Below are 19,677 nucleotides of genomic sequence, written 5' to 3'. Positions count from 1 at the left end.
TAAGCTATTTATATTTCTAGTTTTTTTTCCAAGGCAATGTATTTATGTATACCTTCACTGTTTTGCTTGAAGTATAGTAATTTCTGAAACAGATACTCATTTTAAAGTATATGATTGAGGGGTTTTTTAGTATATTCACAAAGTTGTGCAACCATCACCACTGATTCTAGAACATTTGCATTCCCCTGAAAGGAAACCCATACTTATTAGCAGTCATTTCCCTTTTCCCCATCCTGGGATGTTCATTTTCAAACCTATTTTTTAAAATTATAATATTTTATTTATTTTTTAATTTTAATTTTTTAAATTAAATTATTATCTGTATACATATTTTAACATTGCCCCCCCTTCCCATACATACCCTCCCTCCCCAGAGTTTTGTGTCCATTGGTTGTACTTATATGCATGGATACAAGTCCTTCGGTTGATCTCTTATCTCCCCCAGATCTTCCTACCCTCCCCGCTGTACTTTGACAGTCTGCTTGTTGCTTCAAACCTATTATATACCAAAAACAAAAAAACAAAACAAAACAAAAAAAAAACACCATCCCAACTCTATGAAAAATATTTTGAGACTATCTATCTACAATCCCCCCCTCTCTTTAATACAACACCTGGGGGTGGTTTAGTATGAGTAAGGTACTGTTCTTTTTATTTTTTATTCCTACCCAAGAATATTTTTTTTCCATTGATTTCTTTCAGAGAGAGTGGAAAGGAGGGAGGAAGGCAGAGAGAGAGATTGGTTGCCTCACACATGAGCCCCGGCCTTGCAATCCAGATTCCAACCCAAGACCACTTGGTGAGTAGGCCAAGGCTCTAACCACTTTGCACACTAGTCAGGGGTGTAAAGTACTATTCTAAGTGCTTTACATATATTTACTCATTTAAATTTTACTATGACCCTAGGAGGCAGGTTCTGTTTTTAAACCTATTTCACAGATGAGGAAATGAAGGTGCAGAGAAGTTAAATAAGTTGCCTTAAATCATTTAACTCTAATAAGAGATGGAGCTAGCATATAAACTAGAGCAGTCTGGCTCTGTAATGTGTGCTCTGAATTTATTATTACATACTAGAGGCCCAGTGCATGAAATTCCTGCACAAGTGTAGTTCCTAGGCCTGGCATCTGTGTGGAAGGGCAGGTCCCAGCTGACCTCTGGGCCCTGGGCAGCACCTGGGCCCTTGGGCCCCCACATACCCCTCTCCACCTGCATCATCGGGTCCCCATCCGGCTCCCTCAGCACCTGGAAGCCAGGTGGCTGCCCTGCGCCCTGCTACTGCTGCTGGTCACTGTCTGTGGGGGCGATCAGACCCCGCTTGCACCTGCCTTGGCCTGGTGCTGCCTGCTTACCTGCTCTACCAACCCTCTGGGGCCCTGCTCTCATCAGGCCCACTGGGGCCAGCAGCACCTCCAGCACCGCGTCTCTAATGCCCGCCATGTTTCGTGTCGTCCCTGGTGGTGGTCAGTGCATGTCATAGTGAGCAGTTGAACTCTTGGTCAAACTCCTGGTTGAGGGGACGATTTCCATATTAGGCTTTTATTATATAAGATGTTTTAAGCTGATCATATTCATATTTCAAAATGGTATGAGGGCCTTGAAGACATTATGCCAAATGAAAGTAACCATTCACAAAAGACCCACTTAATGTACGATTTCATTTATATGAAATGTCCTGAAATGGACATTTCATATAAAAATATAGAGACAGAAAGTAGATTAGTGGTTGCCTAGGCCTGGAGGTGGGTGGGGGACTACTGGAGGAAATAGAAGCCGCCTGCTAATGGAAATGGAGTCTATTTGCAAGATGATGAACATGTTCTGAAATGGACAGTGCTGGCCCTAGCTGGTCTGGCTCAGTGGATAGAACACCGGCCTGTGGACTGAAGGGTCCCAGGTTCAATTCTGGTCAAGGGCATATACCCAGGTTGTGGGCTTGATCCCCAGTTGGGGATGTGCAGGAGGCAGCCTATCAATGATTCTCATCATTGATGTTTCTATCTCTCCCTCTTCCTTCCTCTCTGAAATCAATAAAAATATATTTTAAAAAATAGAATAAAATTGATAGAGCTGAAGGTTGTTAATATACTAAAACCTTATGAGTTGTATACTTTAAATGAATTTTTATAATATGTGAATAACTCAAGACACCTGTTTTTAAAATATGATATGAAGAGAAACATTAGAATGATATTTTTCAAACTACCTTTATCTTCACCTGAAAAAAAAATTAGAAAAAAAAAAATCCATCTAAACACACTCCCCCCTCCCCCTTTTTATTTATTTATTTAGGGTGCTCAGTCATTTGCAAGCAGTTCTAATTCTAACCATTATACTTTTCTACTCAAACATTTTGGGTGCTTCCAAGTGCCTAAAAATCAAAGCCCAACATTCCTAACCTGGAAGTTAGGCCTATGAGACCCTAAGGAGCTCTGTGGGAAAGAGGAGCATGATCGCTGGGAATGTGAATACCTATTTTTATATATAACTTTAAGTAGGTCAGTGTGTTAAATCACTAATTCTGCAAGTGCTTATGGAGAACCTTCTATGTACCAGGCAGTGCATTAGGTCCTTGATATACATCAGTGAATAAACTAGGAGAAAAAAAAAAATCCCTGCCCTGTAGGCATACAGGGTATAAGGACTAATCTTACAGGCTTCATAGAGGAAGTATTGTATTATTTGAATTGGATCTTAGCAGATAATAGAAGTTTGTCCAGATGATGACTTATGTGTTTATTTTAAAGAGTTGTTGTTTTTAAATTGATTTTTAGAGAGAGAGGAAGGGAGAAAGAGAAAGAGAGAAACCTTGATGTGAGAGGGGAACATGGATCGGCTGCCTCCTGTAGGAGACGGAGTCTGCAACCTGGGCATGTGCCCTGACTGGAATCAAACCAGCAACCGTGCCCAACCAACTAAGCCACACTGGCCAGGGAGACTTCTAGTATGTGTATTTGATGGAAAAGTGAGGTGTTCAGCTATTCTAGTCAAAATATCCAACATCTATATTCTCTCTCTCTCTCTCTCTCTCTCTCTCTCTCTGTCTCTGTCTCTTGTAAACAAATAACTACAAAATCTCAATAGCTTCTCACAGCAGTCATTTTCTTTCATTTTTATAGGTCTGAAGAACAGCTGCAGTTTGGTTGCTCTAGTCTGGGCCAGGCAGAACTTCATAGTCTTTCCCCCTTGCCTTCAGACTGGGGACGCAGACTAAAGGGGCAGGGGCTTCTCTAGTATGGTAGGTTATAGGAACACAAGGGGACAGGCTAAACCATAAAATGTGGTTTAAAGCTCTGCTCATGTCATCTCCACTGGCACTTCATGTCTCAAGTCACATGGCCAAGTCCAACAAAAGTGTTTCAGGGAACTTCACTCTGCCCACAATGGAAGGCACTACACAGTTATACAGCAAAGGGTATAGATACATAATTACACTATAAGAAGATGAAGATTTTGAATAGCAATTTGATCTATTATAAGCACAAGAAGTAGCTGAACCTCACATGAACATGGATGTGAATGGACATGGGTATAGGAATGACTAAAAATTCTCAGGGGATGTCAAAGATGTTAGATGCCTGGGAAAAACTTGTGCATTATTGTGATTTTTACTGATTTACTGATTCTTGGCTTATTTTAATTCAAAATTGAAGTCCCCCCTAGCAATACTAAGAAAAAAGGAGAGAAAATACAAATTTCCATATATAATTATTCTAGATCATACAGATACTAAACGGTTAATAAAGGATTATTGTGAACAACTTTATGCCAGCAAGTTTAAGCTGGGGTTAAATGGACAAGTTTCTTGAAAAATACAACTTATCAAAACTGAGGCAAGAAGAAATGGAAAATTTGAATAGCCTCATTACCTGATATCCACATGGATTTATTATCTTTACATCATTCTGTTGCCCTTTCTCTTCTGTCAGAGATTGTTTTTATATCAGGCGAACCACTCTGTTGTTGAATTTAGGTTTGGACATCCTGATTTAGGACTTAAATCCTTCTCATGACACTATCCAAGGAATCTGCCCTTCAGTGGGTTTGCTGTATCTTCATATAACTGAACTGGTTCATTTAAATAGTAACTGGAAGATTCTGTATATACATTTTCCTTCCACGTTCCTTTTCTAGTTTCTATAAATGACAAGTTTTAGTTTTTGCCATAAAGTTACTGGTCCCTGTTTTACATGGTGCTTGGATGTTGGTGCTTCTTAAAATTATCTAAATCACGTACCCTTTTTCTCAGTTTTGTTGTTGTTGGTATTCCCTAGTTTTCTGAAATGCTTTCTTGATTCTTCTAAAACACCCAGAATACTTTAATACTGTAAGATAGGCCAAAGTTTAGGGAAACTCGTGTCTTTTTAAACCTTTTTCTTTAGCTAGCAGAAAAACTAGTTTGTACTCCAAACAGATAAGGAAGAGAAACAAGATGCAGATCTCTGTAACATTTATCCTCATAGCGTGGAACACTGGGTTCGTAAGTGTGCTTGGCCTTTTCTGGAAGCTGTCCTAAACACTGCCTGTTTTCACATGTTTGCTGTGCTCCTTGCTATATGCAGCCTCACCCTAAAGTTTCATCTTAATCTGCACTTCTGCAACTGCTATCGTATGTATTATCTGGGCATTTATTACATACACAGCATCGGGGAGATGTTAATTTTAATGTGCCAGTAAGCTACTTAGCTCAGACATGTCCATGACTCAGTGATTCTTAAATTTCCTCCTATATTTGAGATTCAAGAAATATTCAAATTTAGGAAATGTGAGTCTGAGAGGATACTTAAGTAATTCTTAGGTTGATCCATTTGAAAAATTTTTTTAATGTAAATTTCCTCAAATTTGGTAGGTCTTGGGACCTTCCTCCACTAATGCAGTTTTGCCAAGAAACCAACAAAATTGATGTAGAGATTTATAAGCACAATTTTAAAAAGTAGCTTAAAAACATCAGCTTAATGTGGGGGTGGGAGGTGAGGGTGGGATCCTAAAGTTGGTTAAAATAGTTATCCCATAAGAGCTGACCCTGAAACTTCCTTAATTTAAATGTATATGCGTTAGATAGAAGTTGTTCAGCTTTAATCCTGAAAAGGACTGAAGCACCCTTCACAATTGACAGAAACCCTGGTGTGTATCTTATTCTATCTGCTGCTTGAAAGAAGCAAAATCTAATATCAATTGTAAGAGTTTCTGAGAGCAGATTTTTTTTCTTTTTCTTCCCATGTTTCGCTAATCATCACCTAAGTCAGAACAGGCTTTCCATTTTTCTTCCAGTCCCACATTCCATAGCCTGTTTAGTCAAAGCACATGTGAGTCAGCGCTGCTGTCAGCGGGAGAGTGAATGAGGAGGCAGAAGAGCCTGAAGGAGGACATGTGGGCCCGGGTCACACTCCTCGGCCTCGTGGGGGGAGGAAGGCCACGATGGAGATGGCTTCCCCGTTTCCTCTTCACCGTTGCTAGTTCTCTGAGTGATCACCTGTCAGTGACTGCTGACCTTCTGTCCAAAATGAACTCCGGCAACATAAACCAGAGAAGGAAATGCTGTTTTTCTAGCCTTTCCCATTTCCTTCCTAAAACAGATTTAGACTTCATTTTCTGACATCTCTTATCCTTTCACACAAAGGAAAGAGACTGTTCTTTTTAGCCTCCTTGTTTTGCCAACAATAAGAAAACTATGCTGTTGCTTTTGAGTTTAAATAGTCTTATTGCTAAGACTTGTGATTTAAAAACTGTATTCCTTCCACCCAGCTGGTGTGCTCAGTGGTTGAGCATCGACCTATGAACCAGGAAGTCATGGTTGATTCCTGGTCAGGGCAAATGCTTGGGTTGCGGGCTCCATTTCCAGTGGGAGACATGTAAGAGGCAGCCACTCAATGATTATCTCTCATCATTGATGTTTCTCTCTCTCCCTTGCCCTTCTTCCCAGAAATCAATTTGAAAGAATTTTTTTAATGGATTCCCATTCCCAAAAGGTAATGTTTTCTGGAGATTTTAATTACAAGACATGGAAATTTCCAGTTGTCCATGATCGCATATTCCTCTGAAGGAACTAGTACTGGGGTCCCCACAGGAACACCTTCTCCCCCTGCCCTTCTCAGGTAGGCAGAGATGCGCTGTGCTGCTCCGGCGCCCTCTGTAGGAGCAAACAAGGAGAAACCACAGTCTATTGTCTTTCAATTAGGGAAACCCCTTCAGATATTTTCCTCTGGAAGTCTAGAATTTAGACTTATGCTATGAATTGGGCAGCATTAGAATGTTTGAAAGAATATAGTAAATTTTCAAAACTCTCAGTTTTGTGCTCTACTTTTCTACTAGAAAAATAGATTGCTCAGGATTTCAAAATAAGAATTTAACTCTGGGTCCTATGTACCCAATTAATCAAAAGTGGGGCTAATTTGGAGGTTGGTAGGGGTTGAGACATCAATATCTTTCTAAATATTTTTAAAGCCTTCAAAATTTATATCTCTAGCTCTTACCTCTCACCTGGATTTAAAATGATAGATTTAGGGAACTAATTTTGTAGTTTTCTATGTTCTCCCCATGTTTTTCATGCATAGGTTTCATAAATCCTAAAAATCCTTTTAGGAATGTATCCCTCAGGGGCCCACCAGAATGTAGAGGGTACACCAAAATTGGGTAATTTGAGGAGCTCTTACTTACAATGGAATGGGCAGGTTAAGGAAAAATAACAAAGAAACATACTGTCCCCATGGTTAGCAAAAGAGCCACACCAGGCCTGAGGGGCAGGGAGGTAACTCAACAGAAGGAGCTATTTTGTGGGGTCCTTCTGAGGTAGCTGTGGCCTTTAGTAGAACAGTGTAGCCAATTAACAGCCTCGCAGGGAGGGAGCCAGGGGAATACTTAGCCCAAACTCACTGTCTTCTACTTTCAGATCTCCTGCTGGTGTTACCCATTGGCTGAACCCAACTGGAAGCCAGAGGCAAGGGCGCCTGGATGCAGTTCTTATAGGTTAGCCTCAGGGAGCACAGAGCAGGTGAAGGGTGGAGGACAGACCTGGGAGGAGATGTGCAAGACAGCACATGCTTATCATCCAGTCCTCAGTCTTTCCCAGGTTCAGATCTTTTCTTATGTTGTTTGATATCAGTATCAATCAAAGTAAATGTTGATAGTTTGTGATCTCAGAAGATTTTTTTTAGTAAAGCATGTCCAGACTTGTAGATATGCTGCTTATTAAAATTACTGAAGTTTTCCAGGCCTTTCACACTCACATTTTATGACATGCATTTCTAAAGATCTTTTAATTGTGGTAAATGTATATAGCGTAGAATTTCCCATTTTCCCATTTTAAGGGTACATTTCTGTGGCATTAAGTACACTCACATTGTTGTGCAGCTATCACCACCATCCATTTTAAAAAATATATCTTTTATTGATTTTAGAGAGGAAGGGAGAAGGGAGAGAGAGATAGAAACATCAATAATGAGAGAGAATCATTGATTGGCTGCCTCCTGCATGTCCCCTAATTGCGATCAAGCCCGCAACCCGGGCATGTGCCCCTGACCAGAATCGAACCCAGGACCCTTCCGCCTATAGGTTGACGCTCTATCCACTGAGTCAAACCAACTAGGCACCACCATCCATCTTAAGTACTTTTTTATCTTCTCAAACTGAAACCCATTTTCCCCTCCCACATCCCCTGGTGACCACCATTCTACTTTTTGTTTCTATGAGCTTGACTACTCTTGATATCTCATGTTAGTGAAGATATACAGTATTTGTCTTTTTGTGACTTAGCATAATGTTCTCAGAGTTCATTTATATCATAGCATGAATCAGATTGTCCTTCCTTTTAAAGGCTGAATAATATTCCATTGTATGCACACACCACATCTTGTGTATAATATTCCATTGTATGTATGTACCACATCTCATTTATGCATTCATCTGTCAAAGGTTGCATGATACACGTTTTTATTTTTTTATTGATTGATTGATTGATTGATTGATTGATTATGGTATCACATAATTGTCCTCATCCCCCCATTCCCATGCTAAATCCCTCCCCACATATGCACCCACCCCCCTGTTGTCCATGGCCACTGGTTAGGCTTATATGCATGCACACAAGTCCTTTGGTTGATCTCTTCCCCTTATCCCCACTCTCCCTTACCTTTCCTCTGAGGTTTGAGAGTCTGATCGCTGCTTCTCTTTCTCTGGGTCTGTTTTTGTTCATCAGTTTATGTTGTTCATTATTTTCTCTAGATGTGTGATATCATGTGATCCAAGAAATACCCTTGTAAGAACCAAAACTGAGACAAGCCATAATAGTTATACTGAGAGGCAAATGAATCAGTCTGTAATGAGTTCCTTTCTGGGCCAACAGTTCTTTTGAGTCCCAATTTCAATGTTAAACAGTCTCTTATATGTACATGTCAGCCATGATATTTCAGATCTGGTTTGTGGACAAATGGTGGTGATGCAGGTCCGACCGTCTCTGGTTTGGTCCTGGTCATCCTTCAACATCACACAGCTGCTGTCTGCTAGTATAGTGAGGCGTTGTCAGCGTCTTCCATCGATACCTGTGTTTTTTAAAAATATTTTTATTGATTTTTTTGCAGAGAGGCAGGGAGAAGCATAGAGAGTTAGAAACATCGATGAGAGAGAAACATCTATCAGCTGCCTCCTGCGCACCCCTCACCGGGGATGTGCCCACAACCAAGGTACATTCCCTTGACGGGAATCGAACCTGGGACCCTTCAGTCCACAGGCCGACCCTCTGTCCACTGAGCCAAACCAGTTCCGGCCGATACACGTTTTTAAATGTTATTTTATTTATGCATATGAATGCATTCACTCTCATGGTATTACCTCTTACATGTCTGTAAACAGCCTGATGTTTCACAAATCTCAGGATGATGTAAGAAAGAGCACGGCTGTAGGAGCTGACACATGAAAGGTGAGGTGGGCTAGAGCAGGTGAGGCGGGCATCATTTGCAGGAAGTAGAGAGGGGGGAGTATTTAAATGTGTGGAAAGACAGGACAACCCACCATGGATAAAAGAAACAGTATGAAAACAAAGAAACAAGATCTGTTCAGAAAGCGCTTTATGGGAGTAGAGAGTATTTTGCTTGGATAGGCCTGAACTGAGAGGGCTACTTATGAATAAGTGGGGTGAGGTAGTTACACATTTTTGAAGTTTTACCTAAAAAAAAGTACACTGTGCTAGGCAAGTTTAGAAAAGCTGGGTTAAAAAGGGTTCTTGGCATGATTATCTCAGTCTTTCATATACTGGCATATTTTATGTCCCTCCAAGACAGACTATGCTTGAAAGCCTTCCTCAAGTCAGTCTCTCTCTCTGTCTCTCTAAATTAAGCCTGAGAATCTCTTTTTAAGATTAGAGATCAATGGTCAGGTTATCTGCAGGGTTTTATTTTTTCTTGTAAATTTGGGGTTGATACTTTGGGATAGGAGTCCAGTTGCTTAGGACAAAGGGAAGGGTCTAAATGCTCTTGTCAGCCACCAACAGGATTAGAGAATAAACATTTAAAGAATTCCGGGTTAAATGTCATCAGATGATTTGGTTCTTCTATACAGAAGAACCAAATTTTTAGCCTGCATGGGAACTTGACTCCATTGGTTTGATAAATATTTGTTGACTGTGTGAAAATAGAAAGACCTTGTAAATTCCAAAGCAACTGAGTAAAAATTGACAGTTTAAAAGATTAACTGGTTCACTGACAGATTAATGGGGAGAAAAGAATTATGTCTTTGGCCAAAAAGAGAGGAAAATGGTACTTCCAAAAAAAACCTCTATAAACAGATAATAAGCTCCAGTTAAGATAAATATGCTGACATACTGGGGGAAATATCTGTGGTTTATTTTTAAATGCATCAAAAATAAATAAATAAATAAATTAATTAATTAAAAAAAACACTTTAAATGCATCAAAAATAAAATGGATTGATAAATGAATAAAGTGATAGATGATAAGTGATCAAGTGACTACAGTCACTTGATATTGGTAGAATCTAAGAGGTGGATATAGTAAAATTTTTTTTAACTTCACTATTTGAAACTTCATATACAGTATATAAAGAGCCAGGGTCTGTAACGACCAAGGCTTGACCAAACACCGGAAGTCAGTGCTGGGTTGCTGTGGTGACCCAGCACTGACTGTAGCCGGTACTGGTGCAGTGACCCAGCACTGACTGCGAGGGGTCTGTGGATCATGCCCAGAGAGAGGCCTGCAGAGAGAGGCAGGATCTGATCACCAACCTCTGTAGCAGCTGTTGATCAGCCATTGCCTCTCTCTCCCAGCTTCGCCAGCAGCAACACCTCTGTTTCTCTCTGGGCCTCCTTGGGGACTGCTGATCAGCTCCGCCTCTTTGATCAGGCGCAGAGATAGGTCTGGAGATGCTGACTGGCATAGAAACCGACCAATCAGAACCAAATCTGGGTGAAATGCGAGTTGCCAGTAGCTGCCTAGGAGGCAGAGCTTTTTTTTTTTTTTTTTTTTTTTTATATATATATAAACATATTTTATTGATATTTTGCAGAGAGGAAGGAAGAGAAATAGAGAGTTAGAAACATCGATGAGAGAGAAACAGATCGGCTGCCTCCTGCACACCTCCTACTGGGGATGTGCCCACAACCAAGGTACATGCCCTTGACTGGAATCGAACCTGGGACCTTTCAGTCCACAGGCTGATGCTCTATCCTCTGAGCCAAACCAGTTAGGTGGAGGCGGAGCTTTTGACACTGACTGGCATAGAAACCGACCAATCAGAACCAAATCTGGGTGAAGTGTAAGGAGCCAATGGCTGCCTAGGAGGCAGAGCTTTTACACTGACTGGCAGAGAAACCAACCAATCAGTACCCAATTTGGGTGAACTGCGAAGGCAGAACCTAAGATGGGGGCTAAGGAGGGGTTTTAAGGGCAACACTATTTTAAAAAAAATTTTTAATAAATGTTTATTGTTCTGATAATTACAATTGTTTCTTCCTTTTTCCCCCCACATAGCTCCCCTCCACCCGGTCCCCACCCCACCTTCTGCCCTTACCTCTCCCCTGCTGTCCTCATTCATAGGTGTATGATTTTTGTCCATCCTGTACCCCACACGCAGATAACCCTTTTCCCCTGAGAATTGTCAATCCCCTCCCATTCTATGCCCCCGATTTTATTATATTCATCAGTTTATTCTGTTCCTTAGATTTTTAATTCACTTGACTTTTAGATTCACTTGTTGATAAATATGTATTTGTTGTTCATAGTTTTTATCTTTACTTTTTTTTTCTTTTTTCTCTTTTTAAAGAACACCTTTCAGCATTTCATATAATACTGGTTTGGTGGTAATGAACCCTTTAGCTTTTTCTTATCTGTGAAGCTCTTTATCTGCCCTTCAATTGTGAATAATAACTTTGCTGGGTAGAGTAATCTTGGTTGTAGGTTCTTGCTATTCATTACTTTGAATTTTTTTTTTAAAGATATTTTATTGATTTTTTTTACAGAGAGGAAGGGAGAGGAATAGAGAGTTAGAAACATTGATGAGAGAGAAACATCGATCAGCTGCCTCCTGCATACCCTCCACTGGGGATGTACCTGCCACCAAGGTACATGCCCTTGACTGGAATTGAACCCAGGACCCTTCAGTTTGCAGGCTGATGCTCTGTCCACAGAGCCAAACTAGCCTTGGCACTTTGAATATTTCTTGCCACTCCCATCTGGCCTGCATAGTTTCTGTTGAGAAATCAACTGATAATCGAATGGGTGCTCCCTTGTAGGTAACTAACTGTTTTTCCCTTGCTGCTTGTAAGATTCTTTCTTTGTCTTTTGCTCTTGGCATTTTAATTATGATGTGTCTTGGTGTGGTCCTCTTTGGATTCCTTTTGTTTGGGGTTCTTTGCGCTTCCTGAACTTGTAAGTCTATTTCTTTCACCAGGTGGGGGAAATTTTCAGTCATTATTTCTTCAAATATGTTTTCCGTGTCTTGCTCTCTCTCTTCTTCTGGCACCCCCATAATTCTGATGTTGGTACACTTGAAGTTGTCCCAGAAGCTTCTTACACTATCTTCAACTTTCTGTATTCTCTTATCTTCTTGCTTATCTGGAGGAGTGTTCTTTGCCTCTTTGTATTCCAAATCTTTGACTTGATACTTGCATTCCTCTAGTCTGCTGTTGGGTCTCTATAATATTTTTTATTTCATTCAGTGTATGTTTAATTTCTAGTTGGTCCTTTTTCATATCCTTGAGGGTCTCACTAAATTTATTGGCCTTTTCTAAAAAATTCTTGAAAAACCTTATAACTGTGGTTTTGAACTCTATGTCCAGTTGTTTGTTCTCCTCCATTTCTTTCGTTTGTGATCTGTTTCCTTGTCTCCTCATTTTTGCTGCTTCCCTAAGTTGGTAGGATAGCTTTGTGTGCTGGTTGTCCTGTATGGTTCAATGGTTCAGCCTCCCAGTTACTTGATGTGGACACTCTTGGTGCACCCCTTTGTGGAATGTGTGTACAGCCTTGTTGCAGTTAAGTCTTGATTGTTGTTGGTGTCACTGGGAGGAATTGACCTCCAGTGTCTATAATGGAAGAATTGCTGTACTGGAGACACATTTATGGGATAGGACTTGCTCCATTAGGGCTTTGGTGCTCTCTGTGTCTGCCTCTTGAATGTGTCCCTTATGAGAGTAGTTGAAATCTGGTGTCATCTCACACCGACCACTAGATACACTAGTTTCTGGATCTCCAATGGGGTGCAGATCAACTATTGTCTGAGACCACCCAGAAGGAGCTATATTAAGAACTACAGTTTTCTCCTCTTTGCTTGGGATTTGGCGGTTTTGGAGCAGTTTGACTGGAACTACAGTTAAGTTACCACAGAGCAGGACATTTATATGCAAAAGCTGCTGTGTGGAGCCTGGGTGGGTGTGCAGGGCGGGGTCTCAGGGTGGGGCGGGGTCTCAGGGCATCACTAGGCTGGGGCGTGGCAAACAGCAATGGCTGCCGTCAGCCATCTCTGCCTTTCCGTGCTTCCAAGTCTCCGAATCCCTGCGCTCCAGCACAGTAAACAATGATTGCTGCACACACCTCTGCAAAAAAGTCACCCTCACTTTCTGACCCAATGGCTGACAGACCAGCTTTTCCCTGCAGGCATCTGGGTCCCCTAAACTGGATTTCAGAGTGATCAGGAGCTTGTTTCCCTTAAGGTTGAAAAAAAGCCACACGCCCAGTTGCCCGCCACCAGCCTGATTTGCGTGCCTCTTTTTAGTGTTTGTGCTCCTTTCTCTTCTAGTTGTAAGACTTCCATTCAGCCAGCTTTCCCGTGGTTCTGGGTGATAGACGTTTTGTCTTTTAGTTATAGTTTTGAAATTGTTGTGCGAGGCGGCAGTTTAGTTGTTTACCTATGTCACCATCTTGGTTTCTCTCCGCAACAGCTATTTTGTGTAAGATGTAAGAAAGCAGTTCCATTTTTTCCATGACCAGTTTGATAGTATAGTGCAAATGACTGGCTATCAGTTCAGATATAGAGATTATGTGTTTTTGTCTGCCAAGAGCATCTCCTCCTGTTGAAAAAGGCTTTTCCCCCCATTTAAGCAATCCTATCCTATAAAATCTATCTATACTAATAAAGGGATAATATGCTAATTAGACGGGGTCAACCAGCCATCTTCCAGATGTCTGACTTCCTTTCAGACAAAGCCATGGTGGTGGAGGCTGAGGCAGGGCAATTAGGGGTGATCAGGCTGGCAGGGGAGGGCAGTTGGGGGCGATGAGGAAGGAAGAGGGATTGGGCCTAAACCAGCTGTCGGACATCCCTCCAAGGGGTCCCTGATTGGAGAGGGTGCAAGCTGGCTGAGGGAGACACCCCCCCCTGCCCCCAGTGCACAAATGTCGTGCACCGGGCCCCTCATTTCATAATAAAATGTCAGAGAACCGAAGAGAAAAATGGAAGTCTAAAAGATTTTGAAGGAAGAATCATTGGGATTTAAGAGAAGCAATGTTTATAGTAAAAAGAACATGGGCATTGGAGTTAAGCGGTCCTGAGGTCTGGTTCTGGCTTAGCTATTCTCGAGAGTTAAATATATTGCTTAGTGGCAGCACTGGTATTTGAACCCATGCACCCTGGCTCTAGTGCTTTGGTCTCTCTCTATTTGCAGTGCTGTAAGCTCCTTGTCAGTGTCTAGCACGTGATAGAGTCTCAGATGATAGCTGTTGCCATTCATTAGTGTACTGTCTGTGGGCTGCAGAGGATGAAGTGAAGTTTAAGATTTTAATGTTTGATCTGGAAGATTTATATGCAAATTGGAAAGTAAAACTATTTGTGAAGAAATAGTTTAGTGTTAGATAAGTGGGAGTAGAGATTTTTATATGAACAGTCTCATGTATTTTCTTAAAGTTCAGTAAATCATTTGCTCATCATAGTGTTGTTTGTGCCGAGTACTGCTCTAGGCCAGTGAACAAAACCGACAAAAATCTCTTTCCTTATAGAGTCTTACATGCAACAGGGTCTGAAGAACTAAGGAATTTTATATCTCCAATGGGGAATGAGTGCAGAAGTGGAACTGCAGGCGTTCACCAGCAGGGGAAGGTGTTGTTTTCCCAGCAGACTTCAGATGCCCCTGACACCACACCACGAAGGCAGTCATTTCCTCTGCTTTCTCGCAAGCCCATCTGTGTCCTGATTTCCTCTGCAGTTCTTTTTCCTTCCATCTGGAATGGGTGGAACAACTTATATAAGCTGTTTGTGATTGTTTTAAAACTATATGTTCAGGCTTCTAAAATGGGCCACATAGGAACAATCACGGTTGCTTTTCATAGCGTCTTCTATGAGCAGAGAAGACTGAGAGGAAACTCATGGAACTCCACATAAAACAGAGGACCCCGAGGTCTCCTTTCCTGTCTCATGCACGAATCCTGTAACATAGCCAGGCTCTGACCTCAGCGGCCTTCCAGGGTGTGTATCCCTCGGCGATTGCGCACTCATTCCAATAGGGTAGGAGGTCAGTCAGTAAAAGTATTTACTGAGCCAGACCCTCCTCCTCTGCTCTGAGTCATTTTCGGTTAGAGCAGAGATGTTCTCAGGGAGAAGCTTTAACTCTTTCAGATGACAAAGGTCCCTCAGTGTGATGGGTGGCTCTCTAAGTCATCCTCGGGGCTTATACTTATTCTTTTCTTAGATAATGAGGTATGCACTTAGTCAGATAGTGTGGTGGAATTTGTAGTGAGAAAATGCAGTAGAAGGAAAACAATATCCACCTTGTCCCAATCTTGGGAAGTTGTTTTAATAATGTATAGATGGCTAAAAGGCTTGCAAAATACTATGTTCGTTTTAGGAAAAAAAACACATATTTATGACACACCCTTCTGTGGAAATCTGACATCTGGCAGCTTTAGCTCCTTGGGAGGCGGCCAGAAACTAAGAACAGGGCCTCCGAGCACATAAAAAATATCTGTTGAAAAACTCTAGCAGTAACACATGTATTTTACCACCACAGGAGAATATGTTAGCCTCTCATTTGTAGCTTGTTTACTTTTTATTTATCTGGGAACTTTGAACAATGTTGGCGGTGTATATGTGGTCCCCCTACCCCAGAAGATTATAAACAACTGTCTAGGAAGAGGTTGGGAAAGTTGACAGAGGAGATAAACCGATAGCAGAGGGAAGGCTGCCATCAAAAGAGAAAGACTTAGAAGCTCTACAGTACTGCTATGATGTGTTACAACACAGTATAGCAATGTATGGTCTTCATAATGCACTTTATCCATCAGCCAAAGAATTGAGTCAAGTGCAGTGTCTTTTGAAGAAGGCAGAGAGATACATAGTGTGTCCTTTTAAACATGGTCCAAGTTTTGACATGCTGAAATGGTAAATTCTGTAGTGTTTATAAACTTGAAACAGCACACTGTCTAGAGATGCCATATCAGTGACACAGATTTGAGCTTGTAGCTGATTATGGAAATGATGTGTAGTAACAATTGCTAACATTTACACAACACCTACTGTACCAGCCCTGTCCTGGGCTTTGGAGACAGGCAGATCTGGGTTCCCAGTTCCACCTCTGACTTATTATGTGACTTTGGACCAATGACATCACCTCTTTGAGCCTGTGTCCTCACATGAGCAATTGGGAACCAATAATATATGACACCACATCCATGCAAGGATACTACGCAAGGTTGGGACACAGGTGTCTTTCAACCGAAAACACATTCTTGAGCTGGTGTAGTGTACAAAGTTTTGTCTGGAGGTGCCATCTACATAGCCTGTCTTTGTTCTTTTTAATGAATTTTTACTTTTTCATATGTTTGAAATAAATTAGACTACTTTACTAAATTTAAGTATAAACTTTTTATTTGCTTAGCTTTGACTTTATTATAAGTATCATATCTTAAGCTATGTCATTCTCAAGATATCTATCTATATTACAGTGTCTTAAATATTAATGCTTCCTTATTTCTTTTGACCTTTCTGTCCAGGTTATAAAACATGGAGGCTGGGTCAGTGGTTCGAGCCATCTTTGACTTCTGCCCTAGTGTCTCAGAAGAGCTGCCCCTCTTTGTGGGGGATGTGATTGAGGTGCTGGCAGTGGTGGATGAGTTTTGGCTTCTAGGAAAGAAAGAGGATGTTACAGGTAAGAGGCGCCTACCTCCCCTTTTCCATGCATCTGGTTTCCTTTCTTTTGTTTTTTACAATATAAGTTACCACTAATTTCTTTCATTAATTAGCTTAGGGAAGGGTGGCAGTTTGCCCCCCACACATGCCCCTATGTTAAATCCCATCCTAACTTCCATACATTTATGCAAATCTGGGTTGGAGGATGTTACACAGTCCTTAGAACAGACCCTGTTGACACTTGGCCCACATTTGTTAGATAATCTGTTATCTCCCAGCAGAAATGATATCTCAACTAAGACAAAATGATGAGTAGAGATTAGCAAGACAAAGAGGATAGGAGGCAGAGAGAATGCTTGTTCAAAGGCCCTGGAATGAGAGAGAACACGGAGGGACTGAGAAAAGTTAGGTATGGCATGAAGTATGAATGGTGGAGGAGGGGGAATAGTGGTTGGGAGATGAGCAGAAGTTAGATCATGAAGGACTATGATCTAACTTCTATGCCTTGGTAAGGAGTCACAGAAATGAGAAACCATTATGTGCTTTAAGATATTTATCAGAATTTTAGAAAGCTCTCATCTGCCAATTGAAAGATGGTAGGAAGGGGCAAAACCAAAAGCAGGGACGCAGGATGGGAGGTTGGTGCAGTAATCTGGGTGAGAGATGCTAAAGGCCTGGACCAGCATGGGGGGTCTGGAGGTAAATGGACAGGTACCAGAGACATTTAGGAGGTGGAATCAATTAAACCTTCTGATGCTTTCCAATCAACAGGCTCTGTCTCTCGTCTACCTCTACCTATTAAAACCTACCCATCTTTAGACTCGAATGCTATCTTTTTCATATAATTTTTCATATTCTTTCCTGACCCGTCCTCTCCCTTCTCTGAAATCCCATAGTAATTTGTGTATCTGTATTGTGACACTGGATTTTAGAATTGAATTTTTGTTTGTGTCTGAACTAGATTTTGTCTGAATTAGATCTTTGATGGCCAAGACTGTCTTATTCCTTTTCCCCTCTGCAATGCACCTTGCATAAGTGACACCCAATAAATATTCATTGGCTGGAATTGCATTTTCTCAGTGAGTTTTTAATTGGGCCTATTAATGAGCTCAGAAAAACAATTTGTGTCCTGGTACATAGGCATAAATATATTTTTTTCAAAATGTTTGCTTTTATTTTCAGGTCAGTTCCCCAGTAGTTTTGTGGAAATTGTGACCATTCCCAGCCTAAAAGAAGGAGAGAGACTGTTTGTCTGTATCTGTGAATTTACATCCCAAGAATTGAATAGTCTTCCCCTTTATCGAGGTAAGTTGATCAAGAGTAGACTGTTTAAAATTAGATTAGGGGAGCCCTGGCTGGTTCGGCTCAGTGGATAGAGCATTGGCCTGCAGACTGAGGGGTCCTAGGTTCAATTCCGGCCAAGGGTACATGCCCGGGTTGTGGGCTCCATCCCCAGTGGGGAATGGATGTGCAGGAGGCAGCCAATCAATGGTTCTCTCTCATCATTGATGTTTCTGTCTCTTTCTCCCTCTCTCTTCCTCTCTGAAATCAGTTAAGAAATATATTTTTAAAAAATAATTAGATCAGCTGAAACTGGTTTGGCTCAGTGGATAGAGCTTTGGCCTGAGGACTGAAAGATCCCAGGTTTGATTCCAGTCAAGGGCATGTACCTTGGTTGCGGGCACATCCCCAGTAGGGAGGGAGTGTGCAAGAGGCAGCTGATCGATGATTCTCTCTCATCAATGTTTCCGTCTATTCCCCTCCCTTCCTCTCTGTAAAAAATCAATAAAATATATTTAAAAAATAATAATAATTAGATCAGTGAAGTTGGTCCATTTTGACAAATAGATCTTTTTGGACTTTTTATAAATGGCTAACTTCTGGAAGGTCTCCAGCAATACTAAGACAGTGCTGACAATGCCAGTGCCTTCTGTTTTAGCAGCCTTTTATAATTTCCACAGTATTTTCTCACAACTTCATTCTCATTTGATCCTCCACACAGACCTGGAGGTAGCAAAGTGGGCATTATTACCTGCATTTAATAAATGATGAAAATGAGATTCAAACTATGTTGCCTGCAGATGAGAAGTTTTAGCCTCAGAATGTGAAGTCCTTTCAGTGGATTATAAGTCCAGCATTGTTTTTCCACTGCCCCATGCTATGGCCACACTTGACTACATATATCTTTTTTCTCATAAAAACCGGTATGGTTTTACTAACCACATTACTATTTATTAATGCATAATAGTAGGGCAGTGGTTGTGGTATGGAAATTAAGAGGCAGATCTAAAATAGGCCTATTTTACTACTCTACATTCTGTAATGTTATTAAAGTTCTCATCAGAACCAGTTTGAAAGGAAGCAGTTTAAAATGGATAGTGATAGCCAGGTCTCAAATGATATTTCAAGTATTTCCCACTTTTGTACTCTAATACAGCAATTGCCAACCTTTCGGACCTCACAGACCAACCAGTGGTCTATGGACCGCTGGTTGGTGATCACTGCTCTAATAGACATGTGACCTTCTAAAGATGGACTGTTAACCATTTCAATAAGTATACCTGATGTAGCCCGTGCATTTCTGCATAAGCATAGACACTTATATCAATGCAATTTTGTGATGATTCAGAAAATGGTCTCAAAATGGTAGAGTTTACTGGATATGTTATTAATATTGTTACTTGCTGTTATGAGTGAGAGCAAGAACGAGAGCAAGAGCGAAGGTGGGGAGAGGGAGAAACCTCACAAACTCCTTAACTCTTGATCAATAATAAGAAGAGAATATTGCATTTTGATCTTAATCTCAAAACCAAATTTGAAAGTTTCTTTACACTTCACTTTACACTGAGACTCTGTGTTCTGTGTACTTCCTTGCTAATGAGTGTTGGGAAGGCAGGCAGAAATAGATCAGGATGTTATGGCAGGAAACCTTATCTGTCTCTACTCACCCCCCTGGAGGGCTGTGACCCAAGTCAGGCCAGTCAGGGGGTGTGGAGAAAGGGCTTCCTCCGTGCTCCCTGACTGGGGATGGGGAGCAAACCCTTGACCGAGAATCAAAACCAAGACTCTGGTGCAGAGTCCAATGCTCTAACCACTGAGAAACACCAGGGCAAAGAT

General features: G+C 41.2%; 1 protein-coding gene across 1 annotated transcript in view; it reads left to right on the top strand.

The window, feature by feature from the left end:
• Positions 1–19,677, top strand: part of DNMBP (dynamin binding protein) — a 92,092-nt gene that overhangs the window by 11,328 nt on the left and 61,087 nt on the right. The window contains exons 2-3 of the mRNA XM_084904051.1: positions 16,425–16,579; positions 17,743–17,865. Of these exons, the coding sequence (XP_084760177.1) occupies positions 16,435–16,579; positions 17,743–17,865 (268 nt within the window). The 5' untranslated portion in view covers positions 16,425–16,434. The remainder of the gene's footprint in view (positions 1–16,424; positions 16,580–17,742; positions 17,866–19,677) is intronic.

This window comes from Pipistrellus hanaki (genome assembly GCF_964339955.1).
Source record: "Pipistrellus hanaki genome assembly, chromosome: 14".
NCBI classification, from domain to species: Eukaryota; Metazoa; Chordata; class Mammalia; order Chiroptera; family Vespertilionidae; genus Pipistrellus; species Pipistrellus hanaki.
This window is presented reverse-complemented; position numbering and strand designations above follow the sequence as displayed.